The 18,395-nt window shown below is 33.0% G+C and overlaps 2 protein-coding genes across 3 annotated transcripts; one reads left to right on the plus strand and one right to left on the minus strand.

The window, feature by feature from the left end:
- The first annotated feature begins 848 nt into the window (after positions 1-848).
- nostrin (nitric oxide synthase trafficking) lies at positions 849-10,669 on the plus strand. Its single transcript, XM_067409097.1, has 16 exons — positions 849-915; positions 2,308-2,393; positions 2,621-2,704; positions 3,739-3,801; positions 3,884-3,965; positions 4,052-4,114; positions 4,250-4,348; positions 4,426-4,551; positions 4,635-4,733; positions 6,784-6,909; positions 6,994-7,102; positions 8,660-8,748; positions 8,931-9,056; positions 10,066-10,288; positions 10,366-10,449; positions 10,526-10,669. The coding sequence occupies exons 1-16, from the start codon at positions 889-891 to the stop codon at positions 10,660-10,662; spliced, it is 1,623 nt and encodes a 540-aa protein (XP_067265198.1). The 5' UTR covers positions 849-888; the 3' UTR covers positions 10,663-10,669.
- A 688-nt stretch (positions 10,670-11,357) lies between these two features.
- On the minus strand, positions 11,358-16,455 carry spc25 (SPC25 component of NDC80 kinetochore complex). 2 transcript variants are annotated; one of them, XM_067409101.1, is made up of 7 exons: positions 16,365-16,455; positions 15,911-16,073; positions 14,039-14,104; positions 13,788-13,934; positions 13,366-13,470; positions 12,916-12,989; positions 11,358-11,502 (listed from the first exon to the last, which is right to left on the minus strand). In XM_067409101.1, exons 2-7 carry the CDS (start codon positions 16,065-16,067, stop codon positions 11,461-11,463), a joined length of 591 nt encoding a protein of 196 aa, XP_067265202.1. In that variant the 5' UTR covers positions 16,068-16,073; positions 16,365-16,455; the 3' UTR covers positions 11,358-11,460. The 2 variants fall into 2 exon arrangements, with proteins under 2 accessions (XP_067265202.1, XP_067265201.1); XM_067409100.1 differs by having other exon boundaries at positions 12,916-13,014.
- Positions 16,456-18,395: the final 1,940 nt, after the last annotated feature.

Raw genomic sequence — 18,395 nt, forward strand, 5'->3', positions numbered from 1 at the left:
TTCTGTTTAAACTTCATGATTTCGTGGACAGAATTTGAAGGATGACGCTTTGTTTCTTATCGAAAGTAACAAAACGCAGAGCTTATTGCGGTTATTGGTGGTGAATATTGGTTGCAATGTAATGCTTCGGTACACACGTGCACCGTACCGAAAGCCCTGTACCGAAACGGTTCGGTACAAATACGTGTACCGTTACACCCCTAGTAGGGATGTAACTATTAAACCATTAAAAGGGAATTCATGTCAATAAATTAAGCTCAATGTACCATTGAAATTGATTTGTGATATCATATAGGCTATTTTTGGTACGTTTCGTGCAGTGTAAAAAGGAGAATTTTAAAAGAAATGTATGCACGCCTCCCAAAAAACGGTTATTGTCAAAAGATCGGATCTGTGCATTAAGACTTGCAGTGTAAATGCGGCCTTAGTGTGGCCTCCAAAGCTGACAAACAGCTGCTTTATAGTGATAAATGTTCTTTGGATTTTTTAAATATTGTTTACACAATAAAAATGGTTATTTTAAGAATTGTTCACTGAAAGGTTCTTTAAAGAACCAAAAGTGTTTCCCCCTTTTGGAGCCATTATTTTTATGAGTTTATACTTTCATTTGTGTGATAACATAATTTTAACTATTCTAAAATGTTTCCAGACTTTTGATTGGTCGTATACATTGTAATACTGCCTGTTGGCAACAAGACAAACGTCAAGCCAAAACTTGATTTCTATAGCAAGGACTGATCCTGCATTACGCCACTCCTTTGGTTTTATGGTGGGTTAATGATGCAGTAATCTTGTGCACAGGCACACAGGTGATTTCCGCATGCATTCTTCAGGAGCGGAGAGAGGTCAAAGTTTGAACAGCAGAGTTAAAGTACGACCAGTGTGAAGATGAAGGACCCGCTGAGCAGCTGTACTGTGAGTCCAGACCCGTTTCATTCTGTTAAATCTTACAAATACTGTATGTTAAACTACTAACTAGATATCTGCTGTAGCAAATAATAGACATCTGATGAGGTGGTCAGTGTTGATAGTGGATGAATCTATATAAAACACAGTTCTGACTTGCTCACATTTACATTGTAACCTGGCTGAAGAATTGCTTATTATTAACTAGAAGAGTAACTAGTTAGATTTTCCTTAAAACTTCCACAAAAAAGTTTTTAAAATCCTCTAAGTTTGAAGGTGTAGACAGACCCACACGATCAACGTATAGTTGCTAGAGGCAGTTTCAGCGATGTTCCTAGTGGTTGCTAGGGAGTTCTGTCTGGTTGCTAGGGTGTTTTCATTCTAAAGGATTTGCCAGGACGTTGCTTGGCAGTTACTGCGTGGTTGCTATGGCATTACGGTTCTCTTGAACATCGGAGTTATATAGTTCTTGTTAATTAAAATAAAACTGAAATAAAATATAAATATTCTATGAAAAGCATAATAAAAAAAAAAACACCACTGGTGTTCCCCAGGGTTCTGTTTTGGGCCCGCTTCTCTTCATATATATATATACACTCCCTCTTGGTGATATTTTAAGGAAATATGGTATTAATTTTCACTGTTGTGCGGATGACACCCAACTTTACCTGTCTGCCAAACCTGCCGGTTCTTTTCCTCCGCCATCTTTGTCAAGCTGTTTAGCTGAAATTAAAGACTGGCTTTCAGCGAACTTCTTGAAATTAAATGGCAATAAAACTGAGGCTCTGCTTGATGGCACTACATCTGTTGTGTCTAAATCTACTTGTTTCTCTTTACACATTGACAATACTGCAATCTGTCCTTCTTCTCAGGTTAAAAGTTAGGGTGTCATCATGGATAGCACACTATTTTTTAAAGCTCAGATTAATAATATCACACGGATTGCATACTTCCATTTGCATAATCTTCATTTTCTCTTTTCATCTTCAATTTCTCTTGCGGTACCTCGGATTCGACTTACTACTATGGGTGCCAGATCTTTTAGTTATGTTGCCCCCCGCCTATGGAACTCTCTTCCCCTCGATGTTCGCAATAGGGAGTGCTTGTTGACTTTTAAAATGCGTCTTAAAACATATCTTTTTATACAGGCTCTTTTATATAACATGTTTTATTGAGACCTTAAATGAACTTTATATGTATATGCTGTTTGTTTGTTGTTTGTTTTGTCGTATGCAGTGACCTGTATATTGCTTGTAAGGTCACCTTAGGTGTTCTGAAAGGCGCCATGAAATAAAATGCATTATTATTATTATTATTATAATTATTATATATCAATAGATAGACAGACAGACAGACAGACTTGTGCTTTACTGCTTCATTAAGCTGTATAATTTGTTTCAGTATAATCTGCTGTATCAGGACCTAAAGAGAATCTCTAAGAATGGCGAGTATTTCTGCAAAGAGCTCTTGGCCGTGTTTCAGCAAAGGTAACATTCGAACTCTGCTTTTCTTCTCACAAGTTTACTACAGTACTTGACCTCTTAAGACTAGATCAAAGATACTCAACTTTCCATTCTCTGGAGAAGAGAATGAAATGGAAAAGAATAAAATAGTTCTTCTGGAAATGCGCTTTGAAACGTTCAGGGCAGAATCTCAATGACCTGAGGAGCCTCAGCTGGACTAATACAACTGACAGTGTTTTCTTTGAATTTAGATCTGAACTGGAGATCAACTATTCAAAAGGACTTCAGAAGATTGCAGGGAAACTCCTTAAAGTCTCGAAAGAGATGAGTGATAAGTGAGTGAGCACGTCTCCATCTAACCCTGAGTTACTGTGTGATTTAGTTATCTCTTCACATGAACAGGGTACAAAACAGGGCGGTTTTCATAACCAATGTCCCAAATTAAATTTACTTTTAAATCCTTGATTTGTGTGGATTTTAACAATAAATATGAAAATATGTAAACTAAGTAGGTTATATATATATATATATGTATAAAAATTTTATAAATTATAAAAATACATGTATATAATTTTATTTTTATACATTTTATATATATATATATATATATATATATATATATATATATATATGTGTATATATATAAAATGTATAAAAATTAGATTTTTTATAATTTATATATATATATATATATATATATATATATATATATATATATATATATATATATATATATATACACACACATTTTATTTATATACATATATATTATATTATTAATTTATATATATATATATATATATATATATATATGTGTGTGTATATATATATATATATATATATATATATATATATATATATATATATATATATATATACACACACACACACACTGTATAATTTTTTGCAAGGATATTTTTTTTTATACATCAAATATTTGTACTTTTAATTTATTTTAAGCCACTATTTAGAGAAAAATGTCAGTACACTACAAAAAAAAAAAATCTTCATTAGGTTTTTAATTATATTTTTAACAAGTGAAAATATCTTAAAATCCTTGAAACAAATAACTTGTGAAGCAAAACATTAGAAGATATTAAATCTAGTTTTCAGAGAATGTATCTTTAATATGAGTTATTTTGTCTTGCACTGGCAGATTTTTTCAATGTTTTAAGTATAAACAAGACTTAATATCTTATGTATTGTTGCTTTTCATGTCAATTTTAGCCTTTTAGATAGTGTACCTGGAAAATAATAGAAAAAAAACAGGATTTTTGCAGTGCAATGTCATGTTGACTGCGTCAGCAGTGCAGGTTAATATTTGATGCACTTTCCTTGCAAACTCATTGACAGTTTTTCCTCTTCAAAGCTCCACATATCGCGCGTGGTCCTTCATATCAGATGAAATGTACGCCTCAGCAGATGCCCACCGGTATGACACTACACTGGATGAGGCTCTTTTTATTATTCATGTGGGTTGGTGTTATGTATTTATATTGGGCTTATTCTTTCAGCATACTGGGAAATGCTCTCAACCAAGATGCTATTCAGGAAATCCGTCAAATCCTAGATGAACACGGCAAAAGAAAAAGACCGGTATATCACTGAATGTTTATGCAACATATGCATGCAACATATTAGGATTTACAGCAGCATGTTTACATTGTCTTGTTTGTACACAGCTCGACAATGCTGTTGAAAAGTCTGGAAAGCTTGTTCTTACAAACTGGAGTGAGCAAATTAAGGTAAGAAAATACTTCTAGAAGTGTGTTTTTCTGATTCTGAGGGATCAGTTCAATCAACCCAATAAAAAGGAATTCAAAAGCACTTTTGTTTTGCCATAAGGAGAATACGTTTTGAACAGAAATGTGTTTCTACAGCTGAAGAAGAAGCTGATTGGGTTGACGAGAGAACATGAAGCTCTCTTCAGCTTTGTGGAGAAAAATAAGCAAATCTCTACGGAAAAAGAAAAGCAGAAGGTATTTGTGATTGTTCATTGACTGGGGAAAGCAACTAACACAGTTATGTTTGTGACAAACATATCATTTCTGCCCAGATGTTTAACAGATTGACTAAATCAGCAGAGCTTCAGGCCAGAGTTGATGAGGAATATTTCAACACTAACATGGAGGGTCACCACATCCGACTGAAGCTGGAGAACACACTGAAAACCTGCTACCAGGTTCGGGCTGTTTTCCACATCTTTATATTTTTTTATCCTCTCTGAAGCCGTTGCATTTTGACTGATTCAGTACTGCATTTCAGATCGTTCAGGAGCTCGAGAAGCAAAGAATAGAGACTCTGTCCAACACCCTAGACAAGTACAGCCTCTTCATGACTGTCTACGCACAGACCGTCATTCACGTGAGCAACTGAACAATTCTGATTTTTAGATTCTGCCTTTGAATTCATAAGTGTGAATTTGAATTGAAATGGAACTGGATTAAATACTATTCAATACATTAAAAAACATTTAATTTACTGTTGCCATACATTACCACAAAATGTCCACACTTCCTTTTACAGTAACTATATATATATATATATATAATATATATATATATAATATATATATATATATAATATATATATATATAATATATATATATATAATATATATATATATAATATATATATATATATATATATATATATATTATATATATATATATATATATATATATATATATATATATATATATATATATATATATATATATATATATATATATATATATATATGTGCACAGAAAGACTTGCACCATATTGAGTTCTCTTTCGCGCTTTAACAAACAATAACACACAGAATTATGCCAAAATGCCCGTTTTGTTGAGTATCCTTATAAGAGCATCTTAAATTAGTTAAATAACATCTTAAATGAACAAAGAAATGTGAGAAAATGAGTCACACGTCAGATCCGCGGCATGTGTGGCAGCTCTTAAAGTGACAGCAGCCTAATAAACCAGTTGCTGTGAAGTCTGTCATTAATGTTAATCAAAGAACAGAGGTAACAGAGAAATGTGTAGCTTTAATAAGGATTAATCTATATTTAATTTATCATTTATGCAGTGAAGACTGTAAAGTGTTTATTCAATTTCTGTATTTCCTATCTGGTAAAAATTACATTTATTATAATGAGTTTATTGTGAAGATTGTTTTAAGTTCACTTAAAAGTTTTTTAAAGCCTAATAAATGTTGAAATTGATAGCTTTTAGTTATACTGTAATGTTGAATGTCTACAATTAAAGTAAAAAAAAAAAAAAATCAATTTCATAGAGACATCAGTAGCAGTATTAGTATCAGTGATACTGGCCTTCATTCATAAAAAGATGCCATTAAACACATATTTAAAATATACTGTCTTTAAGTTGTTTCTGCATTAATTTGGAGAGTAACTGAAATTATTACAATAAAAAAATATGGTAACACTTTAGTATAGGGAACACATATAAACTATTAACTACAACTTTTCCCTCAATAAACCCGTAATTTAGTGCTTATTAATATTTAGTAAGTTAGTTTCTAAGTTTAGGTATTGGGTATGATTAAGACTGTTGAATAAGGTCATGCAGAATAAGTCATTTATATGTGCTTAATAAGTACTAATAAACAGCCAATATTCTAGTAATATGCATGCTAATAAGAAACTAGTTAAAGGACCCTAAAATAAGGTGTTACGGATAACACTTAAGCAACATGGTCAGGTCAAAGTGTCAAATTTTCGGTTCCAAATTTTTATCGATTTTACTGGTAGTCCACTGTATGAAGATATATTATAATATGTCACAGTTTACTTTATTTTGCTATCCTCACTTACATAAATGAACTATAGTGTCCTGCCTCTAGTAAAAATATTTTAAAAAATGTCTGAATAATTTTTGGTTTGACTGTATAAATTACATATTTACAGTAAGGGCCATTTGTTAACATTATTTAATGCATTAATTAACATGAACAATGAACAATATGTTTTCACTGCATTTATTAACCTTAATGTTAGTTAACACAAATATTCATTTTAGTTCAAAGTGCATTAAATAATGCTAACAGATAACTTTTGATTTTAAAAATGTAGCCTATTAGTAAATGCTGAGATTACTTCTACTTTATTAATCTTAGTTATTGTTCATTGTTAGTTCATGTAGTTAACGAATGAAACATTATTGTAAAGTGTTACCCATATTTCTTTCCCCTGAATTCTTGCAATATTTTCTTTTTTTTTTTCAAACAGGCAACATTAGGCATTTTCCATATAATGTGAACAAAAATTGCTAAAGTGAAGTAAACTTTCATTTAAAATTAGCAATTACGTCTTTGTGTAGATTTTTTTTGAAGTGGTTAAACTGGCTTTTTAGGTCCGTGTGATTGATTAGCTTTTTCTGTTTTTTCATTTGTTTTGTTTTTTGGTGGCAGAGTCACAAACAGATCGAGCAGGCCGTACGGAGGGTTGATGTAGAGAAAGACATTCAATCACTGGTCGAGGATGTCAGCGCTACAGCGGACGAGAACAAAGCTGAATTACTCATGGCTGACTACTTTGTAAGTCTTTGAGTTTACAACACTAATTCATGTGGAAGGAATTTAAATGAAATAGGTTATTTTGTTTTGTGTGTGTTTGGGCAGGAGGAAGAAGGAAAAACAGTCATGGGGAAAGACAGAAGGAAAGATGGCATCAGGACTAAACTTCAGCGTCTAGAGGACTGCATCACAAAAACAAAAAGCGACAGAGAAGGTTTGGATCTTGTGGGCAGTGGCGGTTCATGGGATTTCTTTCTTGGCTTAACAATTCAGAGGGGGTGCTAATAAAAATTTTTAAGAGCATCAATAACTTCAATATCCTGCATTGACTGCATTTTATTCATTTCATTTTCCATTTTACTTTAAAACTATACATTTAAAAAGGTCACATTGTAAAATGTTTTCAGTTTTACTGAATATCTTTATTACGGTCTTATCAGCATCTTGAATCAACTTAAAACAAATCTTTGAATCTACTTAAAGGGTTAGTTCACCCAAAAATGAAAATTATGTCATTAATGACTCGCCCTCATGTCGTTCCAAACCCGTAAGACCTTTGTTCATCTTCAGAACACAGTTTAAGATATTTTAGATTTAGTCCGAGAGCTTTCTGTCCCTCCATTGTAAATGTATGTACGGTATACTGTCCATGTCCAGAAAGGTCATAAAAACATCATCAAAGTAGTCCATGTGACATCAGTGGGTTAGTTAGAAGTTTTTGAAGCAATGAAAATACATTTTGGTCCAAAAATAACAAAAACTACGACTTTATTCAGCACTGTATTCTCTTCCGGAATCCTTTCCATTGAATTGATTCCATTGAACTGATTCCATTGAATCCTTTCATCTGTCGGCGTTGGTAATGCATTTTTACGTGGTTGTTTTTGGAGATTAGGACATCCATGACATGCACACTTATGCACCATTTTAAAAAATATAGCAATACCAAAATACAAACAATGTAGAATAGCTTGAATACAGCGTGCGTCTCCCTCAGACTGTAAACGAAGCTCGGGCGCACCGGATAACACGTCAGTAGCGTCACTGCGGAGTCGTGAACCCGGATTGACAACAGACCCGGAAGAGAATACAATGCTAAATAAAGTGGTAGTTTTTGTTATTTTTGGACCAAAATGTATTTTTGATGCTTCAAAAACTTCTAACTAACCCACTGATGTCACAAGGACTACTTTGATGATGTTTTTATTACCTTTCTGGACATGGACAGTCTACCGTACAAACATTTTCAATGGAGGGACAGAAAGCTCTCGGACTAAATCTAAAATATCTTAATCTGTGTTCCGAAGGTGAACGAAGGTCTTACGGGTTTGGAACGACATGAGGGTGCGTCATTAATGACATAATTTTCATTTTTGGGTGAACTAACCCTTTAAAACAAATCTTTGAATCAACTTAAAACAACAAAGCAGCCTCCCCAGTGAAAAGAATACATTTATTGAAACTAAGCTGTGGAACTTCTGTTACTTTCTAACATGTCAGTGTCACTTGTTTGGTATTTAGAAACTGAGATAATAAGGAAGAAACAGGATACTGTTCCTAAATATCATCAGAAGAACAAATGATAGGAAAACTGCAGACACACTACTTTAGAAGAGGACCTCAGGGAACTGAATTTTAAAAAAGTGTGATAAGACCTCTTTAAATAGAACTGGTTTATTCCTCAGAGATCTTATTAGGTGGTTCTGTCCTGTTATATTGTTCACATTATATGACATCTAGCTCAACACTGACACATAAATCTGGTTTTCAGGTTTAGAGAAAATGGTGAAAGTATACACAGAACAGCCAAACTTCTCAAATCAAAAAAACCTGGAGGAAACGGAACAGTTGCTGGACGAGGTGAGACCTTACTTTTCATTCCAATGTTCTGCTAAATTTTAAGTATACTTCAAATGTTTCCCAAAAAACATAACAGGGTTTAATGACATTTTCATTCAGACTTTTTAACCCTGCTGTATGTATATTTTATCAAAAATGTGGTATTCAACAAACCAAACACTGACTGATCTCTCTCTCTGTAGGCCATCCTCAAACTGGACCTTTTAGAGGCGACGCACTGCAAACTGACTCAGAGTCTGGCGGAGTTAGAGGGAAAACCCAAATCAAGACATCGATTCAGTGAGAGCATTACTAAATGGAAAGAAAAGGTGAGTTTTAAACATATCTTGAAAAGCACCTGTTTAGTTCTAGAAGCATTATTAGGGCCCGAGTACCGATGGTGTGAGGACCATATTGGAAGCTGGTACCCAGGCGTGGCAGGGGGATCGACAGCACCCCCTTGAACGGGGTCCGAAAACATGGTCCATATATGTCAAACACACTTGCACGTATATGTATGGAACTCGGTATACATATAAATATACATATCAACTTAATTCAAAGGGAAGTTTTCATAACTCATTGAAAGATATTTGTTCTTCTTTTAAGCATAAACAATTCATTTTGTTAAATTTTTCAAGACTTCATTTTATATTTGCATCTCAAGTAAATGCATCAAAGAGGTTTAGATATTTGTATTGCAAAACATGACAAAAATACTGGGAAAGATATAGATTTTCTGCAATGCATGCAACTTTTAATGCAATAAATTTCTCCTCTGATTTAAGACTTTTTAAGGCCTTAATTTGTGTAAGAGTGAATTAAGACTTTTTAAGACATGCAAAAACCCTGCAATGATAATAAAATAACACTGAATTTTAGTAAAACTATTATTAGTATGCATTTTAAGTGCAATCTTATGGGAAAAGTTGAACAAAAAAACAGGGAGTCTGTGTAGGTACTGGGGGACTGATAATAGAACAGAATTTTAAGAAGAAATTTCTTAAACAAAATAATCATGTTTTTTTTTTTATAGATTTATGTGAAAACCGAGTGTCAAAAGAAACTCTTAAATCATCCTTGGCCGATTCGGTATATTATGTAAAACCACCATTAAACATGCAAGTGATATAAACATAAGTGGGTTAAATGAGAAAATAGGTCAGCACTAGTTTAGCATAATATTTTGTTTTTGCTGTTGCTTTTAAACGGCCTACAGTTTGTTGACTGTAATATATGGCTTCCCCAAGGCTGCATGGTGGAGAGAGACAGTATCACAATTTTAATAAACAAAAGTTTCATGTTCTTGTTCAAATCCTTTCTCTGGTTTTGCTCCAGGACTGTGAGCACAGCGTAGTGCAGCTTTCCCGACCTATGAGGATCAAAAAGACTCCGTTCAGATCCCGTCAGTCCATGAGGTCCGCCATGATCAATAAAAGTGCAGTGACCAACCAAAGCCCTGATATGACAAGCAAAGAGCCCTCAAATGAGACGACCAAAGTCGATGACCAACAGAGTGGTCCGGTTAATGGATGCGTGACTGAATCTGAAGAGGATAAAGGTGAACAGCGAGCCACATGTGTTTATCTTCTCTTCCATTCAAGAATTTTCTTAACACAAACTGATTTAATAAAACAGGTGCAGAATTCTGCTCTATCGGCAGATGCAAGGCTTTATACAGCTTTACGTCAGAAAGAGAGGACGAGTTAAACATTAATGAAGGTAATATGGTAGTTCATCTTAATACATCATCCCTCAGCACCTGCTTTCTATTGACTCTCCCTCTTCAATCTGGCAGGAGACGTACTAGATATCTTTCAGAAGGAAGACACGGGCTGGTGGTTCGGTGAGCTGAACGGACAGAGAGGACATTTCCCTTCCACGTACGTTGAAGAGCTGCCTGTTTTTACTGCGATGAAGTCATCTGAAGCTTAGCTTCGAAAGAGCATGTGAAGAAAAAGGTCACTGATCTAAGTGCCACTGAATTATGATTTACTCATGCTGTTGGGTTAAACACACTTTAAACTAATTACTTTCACATGACCTTTCCATGTGATTAAAGGAAAAAGTACTTATGAAAATCATTTAAATGAATTATTTCAACACTGAACGATTCACTCACAAATCATACAGTACTACATCTTGTGAGTAGTTACAGGGCACAAGAGCAATATCTAGCCGATTAAATATTTTCGAGCAGAGCATAAATGTATTTACTACAAAAATTCCCATAGTCTTGAAAGTAAAATTATAAAAGGTCATGTTTTCAGGTTTTTCATGACCATGGGAAGCCTATCAGTTTAATGCAAGTGTGTGGCTATAGAACCTTTTATCTAAATATATTGCATAGTGAAAAAATAGATTTTATTTGTGATTTTGACAGCACAGTAATTAATAAACTACAATGTTTTAGAACTTCCTGTCACTGTAGTATAACTAAATTAAGAAATTTCAAAGCACTTTTTAAAGATTTTTTCTTGTTTATTGATAAAATTACAAGCCAATAAATGAATGTACAAAATATGTAAAAGGTAAATAAAAGCTTGATGTACTTGCTAATGATATCTATAAATATGGTGTCTGGGTCTCTGACCGTTTCAAATGGATCTGAAATGATCCATTAGCTTCGGTTCATCAGTCAGGCCATCTTTGCACCACTGTGAAGCGCCACAAACTCTCTCCGGACATGAGCGAGGAAGGCAGAAAAGTTGTTGGTCTCCTGCAGTCTGTGTTCTAGATGTGCCATTTTCTCCAGTGGAGGGTCACAAGAGATGACTAAGGGGAAAAATATAATCATGTTATTCAGTACTTAGTTTTGTCAGTCATTATACACTAACGTTAAAAAAGATCGGTCTAAGTAGGATTTTTATTTTTTTTTTTAAAGAAATTAAACTTTTACTCAGCAAGGATGCATTACATTCATCAGAATTGACAGTACAGACATTTATATTGTTACAAAAGATTTAAAATGTTTTATAAATATAAAATCGGTTAAATATAAATTGGTTGCCACAAAAATATTAAAGGGTTAGTTCACCCAAAAATGAAATTTCTGTCATTACTCACCCTCATGTGGTTTCACACCCGTAAGACCTTCTTTCATCTTTTTACCACTTTATTTACAAAATATTAATTATCACGCATTCACGAGAGCGCGAAAGCAGATGTTGTTGCATGAATGCATTGGAGATTAATATTTTGTAAATAAAGTGGTAAAAAAATTTTTTTGTACGAACAAAGCACTTGTGTCGCTTCATAAAGGTGAGTTAAACTACTGGAGTCACATGTAGGGCTGGGCGATGTATCGAATGCTTTTGTCACGCGCATTTCTTCAGTAAAGCCGGTTCCCTGATTACCGCTAAATCGCCATCACCTGCTTTCAAATGAAGCGACATTTAATAAACAGAACCGTAGTTCACTGATAAGACACGCAATATCGCGTTCAATATCGATATGTATCGCCGTCGATATTGAGCGCGATATTGCGTGTCTTATCAGTGAACTACGGCTCTGTCTATTAAATGCCGCTTCATTTGAAAGCAGGTGATGGCGATTTAGCGGTAATCAGGGAACCGGCTTTACTGAAGAAATGCGCGTGACAAAAGCATTCGATACATCGCCCAGCCCTAGTCACATGGATTACTTTAATGATGTCTTTACCACCTTTCTGGGGCTTGAAAGTGGTAGTTGTGTCGGCTGTCAATGGAGGAACAGAAATGGCTCAAATTTAATCAAAAAGATCTTCATTTTTGTTCCAAAGATGAATGAATATCTTATGGTTTTGGAACGAATGAGGTTGAGCAATTAATAACAGAAATTAATAGGAAATGTTTCTTAAGCAGCAAATCAGCATGTTAGAATGATTTTACATTGTAATAATATTTCACAATATTACAGTTTTTACTGTATTTTTGATCAAATAAATGCAGCCTAAGTAAGCATTTTTAAATGTTTCAAAAACATTTAAAAAAAAAATCTCAAATTTATCAAGTTTTATTTATGCAGTAATTAAATTACCTCATTAAATAATAAAATAAATAGATACTTTTATCAGTATAAACCAATGCTGGGGCCTAATCACATACAGGAGGAAAATTTCATTTAACAATAATTGATTTCTTTATGCTAACTACTCGTTTTAACAATAAAAGATAGTAAAGAGATCAGTCTCAGAAAATGAATACTTACTGTGGTAAACACCCTCTGCATCAAGCTGGAGGAGGAACATATGGACCATGTCTGGATCTTTATGACTGATGTTCCTGAAGACAAACTGCAGCTTCTCACCTTCAAATCAACAGATGTTGATGATACATGATCAAACCTTACATCTCCAAGTATGAGACAATTATTAAAACTGCTTTTAATCTTTCTGAAATATACAATTGCATTACCAATTATATTATCAACAACAACAATTTGAGTGAAAAAGTTGACTGAAAACTGAAAATGCTTACATTTGATTAAATTCAAAATCCTTAAACTTCAAAATCCTAAAATGTCCAGGTTTAAATTTTAAAAAGTCATAGATTTTCAATGTACTCTCAGACTTTTGTATCTCATTCTATTCGAATGATGTTTTTAATGCATAATGAAAGAAAAAAACAACTTCATGCTCAAGTCACGCAAAAACTTTACCTTGGATTTTTCTGATCTCAAGACTGAGGTGTTTCTGAAAGACGTCTTTACATTTGTTCAGCTTCTTCAGTCTGTCCTTGTTGGCTTTGTTTTGTGACTGAATCACTATAAAAATGCATAAAACAAGCATTGATGACATCAGCAATAATAAAGCTCTGTCTGTTGTGACTTCATATGGAAACATTTATGAACAAATAGAGCTCGTTTCTAATTGTTTTAATGGGCATATAACGTGCATGTCATTCAAATATATTCTTAGTAAATGATTCACAAATTAAGTGCTTCTGTGCAATTATTTGTTAGAATGATTCAGAAAGTGTTCATGAATCGCTCATCTGTAATGACCGGATAACTCTCTCTCCATTACACATCAACACATAAAGGCTATGACAGCACATGAGAGGAAAGAGAGGTCTACACACATTCCCTGTTTCTGGCCTGATCCTTCTTGAGCTTCTCAATTCTCTGAAATAAGAGTGCTTTGTGATGCTCCTTGTCTTCAATCTCTGACACAACCTCAAGATGTTCAGCACTCTTCTTTTTCAGTGAAGATGTTTTCTCCTTCAAATCTAATAAATAAAAAAAAATGTCATAGTGAGCATTCTGTCCAAATGCCCATTGCAGATGGCATGTATAGTAAAGTTTCAAACTATTGTGCCAGTCAAAACCTTACCTTGTTTGTAAGCATGTATCATGTCAAACATGGTTTCATCCTCCTTGCATTTCTTAAAGCAAGTATCTGTGTAGGGAAAAAAATAAATAAAAATGATGTATAAGCACTTATAAACAGTCCTGGGCCATTTGAAATATGAAATATATAAATATATAATATTTAAGTGCTTAGTTTTATGACCAAAGCTCTGTAGTTTTAATTTTGAGGGGGAAAACATATAATGCAATGCAATACAGTGATAATTGAGATGAAAAGCCTTTGATTTTAACATGATTTTTCATATGGATGATCAAGTAAACTTAAGTTGTTTCAGTCCAGTAAATGTTCATCTTGAAATATTAACAATATAAATGTTGTTTTTACATTTATTTTATGAAGTATAGTAAAGATTTCACAGCACAAAGGCGTGTATCGTGGATGTTTTTACAATTATACTAAAAGGCCTTTTACGTGCTAAAAGAAAAATGTATAAACTATCAATCAAATGACAGAAGCTTTGTAGTAGATTGTGTGCAAAACATTTTTTTTTTTATCAAAGTTTAGATTATGTTGGTAATTTAGAGGCCTTAGAAATTCATATATATGATATAGTATGCTTAGGGTTAAAAACAACCAATTTGACCCTGTTTATATTAAAGGATTAGTTCACCCAAAAATGAAAATAATGTCATTAATTACTCACCCACATGTCGTTCCACACCCGTAAGACCTGTGTTCATCTTCAGAACACAAATTAAGATATTTTTGATGAAATCGTTTTGTTTTTTGGCTCCCAAAAAGTATTCTTGTCGCTTTATAATATTAATATTGAACCACTGAACTCAAATGAACTGTTTCAAATATGTTTTTAGTACATTAATGGATCTTGAGAGTTTGAATGGCATTGCTCCCTATGGAGGCCTCACGGAGCTATTGGATTTCATCAAAAATATCTTAATTTGTGTTCCGAAGATTAACTTACGGGTGTGGAACGACATGAGGGTGAGTAATAAATGAAACTATTTTCATTTTTGGATGAACTAACCCTTTAATCAGGGATGCAAATAGGTAAGAGGGAAAAAAGGTGAGAACATTGCGCAAGGCAGGGGCATGCTATGCTGCGCACTGATTTTATTTGTAAAGTTATTTGCTTTACATGCTCAGTTGTAGTTAATTTAAGGGATTTTTTTTTCATTTATTTTGTATTACCCTATATGTCCAAAACTGTAATTTTTCACGAAAATTTTTTTTAAAAATCAACATTTGGTTAAAATCTCATGTTATAAAAGACAAAGTGACAATATTGGCTGATTAGATGGCAATACTGTTTACTACATCTCAGATACATAAAATATTACCCATTATAGACATAGTTTTTAAAGTAAAGAGTAAAGGAAACACTGTACAGTACTTATTGAAGCAAGTAACCAGTTATTTACCCTTGTAAGTTCACAACAACCTCCATAAAAACACTTTGTCATTGGATCTATGCAAATCCCATGGGTGACGACCTATTTTGATCTCAAAAAGGTGAGTTCTCATTGAAAAGTGTGGAGTTTGCATCTATGTTTATGTTCTTGGTCTAATTGTGAAAAATTCATCAGTTCTTGTTGTTCCAAATATATATAATTAAGCTTTTTATGCACTTTTATTTGTCTATTCACATTTTTGTGAATCAGTTTTCACAAAAAAGTTCTCATTTGATAAAGATAAGACATTCAGAGTAAATACAAACATTTCAAGGGCTAAATGTACCACAATATTTTTTCTGCCATATCACCCAGACTATTTTTAATGTAGATGGATCATAATGCTAGATAATTAATCTTACATGTCCATCCACTTTAATGCACATCCAATGGCAACCACAAAACAATCCTGTGAGTCTCTCACCCAAGACAGACTTCATGTAGTGCCTGTGCTCTTGACAGAGCTCCGCAGCCGTGTCATTGAGCACCTCTCCCATGGCCTGATCCAGCAGTTTGGTCCTGATCTCCTCCAGTCTGCTGTTGAACTGCTCCACTACATTATAGTCTCTGATAGAGGCCATGATGAGCTGCAGGATCATCCAAACAACACAATGACTGTTATTACAACCGCAGTCTGCTCACATTCAGGTGTTTACTCCATATTACATACCGTCTGCCTACTCTATTCTACAATAACATATTATAATCATATATAATATCTCATTAGCAGACAGTCAATGTCAAGATGTTATTGTTACATGTAAATCTTCAGAGCGATACCATTTTAATCTTTTTTTCTTCATTTCTATGCGCTGAAACTTAGATAATATTGGTTAAATGTTCTTTTGATAGTCGTAAAGTACATATAAACCACTCACCCGTTTTACTGAAAGAAAATAAACGCAAATTTATTCTTCTTGTTTTCAAAAATCGGCGCCTGATCTGTCAGCAGTTACACAGGAAATGGCGTCAGATAAACATGACGTCATTACTACAAAATAGCGGCATGAAATTACTTTTGTTTAAATGTTAAACTGCTCACGATATACATAATAAATTTTGAAGTACGCATTTTATTTTCCCTCAAAATACTACGTTTTTATTAGTTACATCTTATCTGCGGTCGTATATTTACACTTAATTCTGTAGTAATGCTTCGCCATCTAGTGTTAGCTCTGCATTCAAATTTTAGCATAACAAATATCTCATCAGGAACAGGAAAACAATGCACTTTTTAAATAGTAGGAAGTGTATATTTTAATGTCTGGCTTATAATTGTATTTGTGATCACAAACTGACATATTAATTGTATATATCAACATACTACACCTCCCTCTGGTGGACAGGGGAGTTTGTTGACAACAAATGTGGTTTGAGTAGAGATAAACTATGGAGGTTTTTTCCTAACAAAATTAAAATGAAAATTCAAATGCTTAAAAAGATCAAATGATAAATCAAACTTTCAAAACAGCTGCTCAAATGATAAATCAAATGCTCAAATCAGCTGTTCACATGATAAATCAAATGCTCAAATCATCAAATAATAAATCAAACTCTCAAAACGGCTGTTCAAATGATAAATCAAATGCTCAAATCATCAAATAATAAATCAAACTCTCAAAACGGCTGATTAAATGATAAATCATGTGCTCAAATCATCAAATAATAAATCAAACTCTCAAAACGGCTGTTCAAATGATAAATCAAATGCTCAAAACATCTACTCAAATGATAAATCAAATGCTCAAATCATCAAATAATAAATCAAACTCTCAAAACGGCTGATTAAATGATAAATCAAATGCTCAAATCATCAAATAACAAATCAAACTCTCAAAACGGCTGTTCAAATGATAAATCAAATGCTCAAAACATCTACTCAAATGATAAATCAAATGCTCAAATCATCAAATAATAAATCAAACTCTCAAAACGGCTGATTAAATGATAAATCAAATGCTCAAATCATCAAATAACAAATCAAACTCTCAAAACGGCTGTTCAAATGATAAATCAAATGCTCAAAACATCTACTCAAATGATAAATCAAATGCTCAAATGTAATTTCATTTTGTCATTCAAGGAAGCATGAACTGTACCAAAAATAAAATTAAAAATTTAAATAAATTATTTGATTTAATTTTCATTATCAATCCATGCAGTATTGTTGTATATTTTAGCAGTCTTTATCTACTAAATACTGGAAATGTAAATATGACTGCCATTTTGAAGATAATCAAATCACCATAAATGGATTTCAGCGGCATTAGTTTGGAGATTATATATTCTTGAATATAAATTTACCGTTTACATTTTCATATCAAGCTGTTTGCTGTCATCTGGTCTTTCCACTATAACAAACTCTCGTCTAAAATGTTATGATCTACATTTTTGCCTCCTAGTGTTTCACATGAAAAATACTATAATCATTTAAAGCATTTTATAAACTACAATACTAGTCTGACTTTAAAACGGCCCAAAATTACTTTAAAATGGCCCAAATACTGGTTTAATATGTTTTCTTTCATCTGGCCTGGATGAAAAAATACTATAGCAATGTATAGTAAATACTAGTGTTTTTGAGCCATATACTATAGTAAATTGTAGTATACTGTATATATTACAGTATTAACAACACTTTAATGAATGCTACAGCATACTGTACTATAGTTAACTGATAAACTAATAAATACTGTAGTATACTTTAGTGTGTTGTAGTGTAATATACCCTATAGTTGAAGAAAACATAGTAAAGGGGTAAAGTAATTTGATTATATTACTATAGAATTACCACAACAAATTAATTCATGTACTTTACTATGGTTCAAAAACACTATAGTATTTACTATACATTACTATCATCCAGGCCAGATGAAAGAAAAACATATTAAACCACATTAAACCATTTT

The sequence above is a fragment of the Chanodichthys erythropterus genome, chromosome 14, assembly GCF_024489055.1.
Source record: "Chanodichthys erythropterus isolate Z2021 chromosome 14, ASM2448905v1, whole genome shotgun sequence".
In the NCBI taxonomy this organism is placed as follows: domain Eukaryota; kingdom Metazoa; phylum Chordata; class Actinopteri; order Cypriniformes; family Xenocyprididae; genus Chanodichthys; species Chanodichthys erythropterus.

What these genes read in the sequence shown, in the direction of transcription:
- nostrin (XM_067409097.1), top strand. Translation starts at nt 889, where the DNA reads ATGAAGGACCCGCTGAGCAGCTGTACT. An exon ending in GCCTCAGCAGATGCCCACCG is followed by an intron (nt 3,802 to 3,883) that starts GTATGACACTAC and finishes TTATTCTTTCAG; the next exon opens with CATACTGGGAAATGCTCTCA. An exon ending in CGGAACAGTTGCTGGACGAG is followed by an intron (nt 8,749 to 8,930) that starts GTGAGACCTTAC and finishes CTCTCTCTGTAG; the next exon opens with GCCATCCTCAAACTGGACCT.
- spc25 (XM_067409100.1), bottom strand. Translation starts at nt 16,067, where the DNA reads ATGGCCTCTATCAGAGACTATAATGTAGTGGAGCAGTTCAACAGCAGA. An exon ending in CTACATGAAGTCTGTCTTGG is followed by an intron (nt 14,105 to 15,910) that starts GTGAGAGACTCA and finishes TTCCCTACACAG; the next exon opens with ATACTTGCTTTAAGAAATGC. An exon ending in TCAGGCCAGAAACAGGGAAT is followed by an intron (nt 13,471 to 13,787) that starts GTGTGTAGACCT and finishes GCATTTTTATAG; the next exon opens with TGATTCAGTCACAAAACAAA.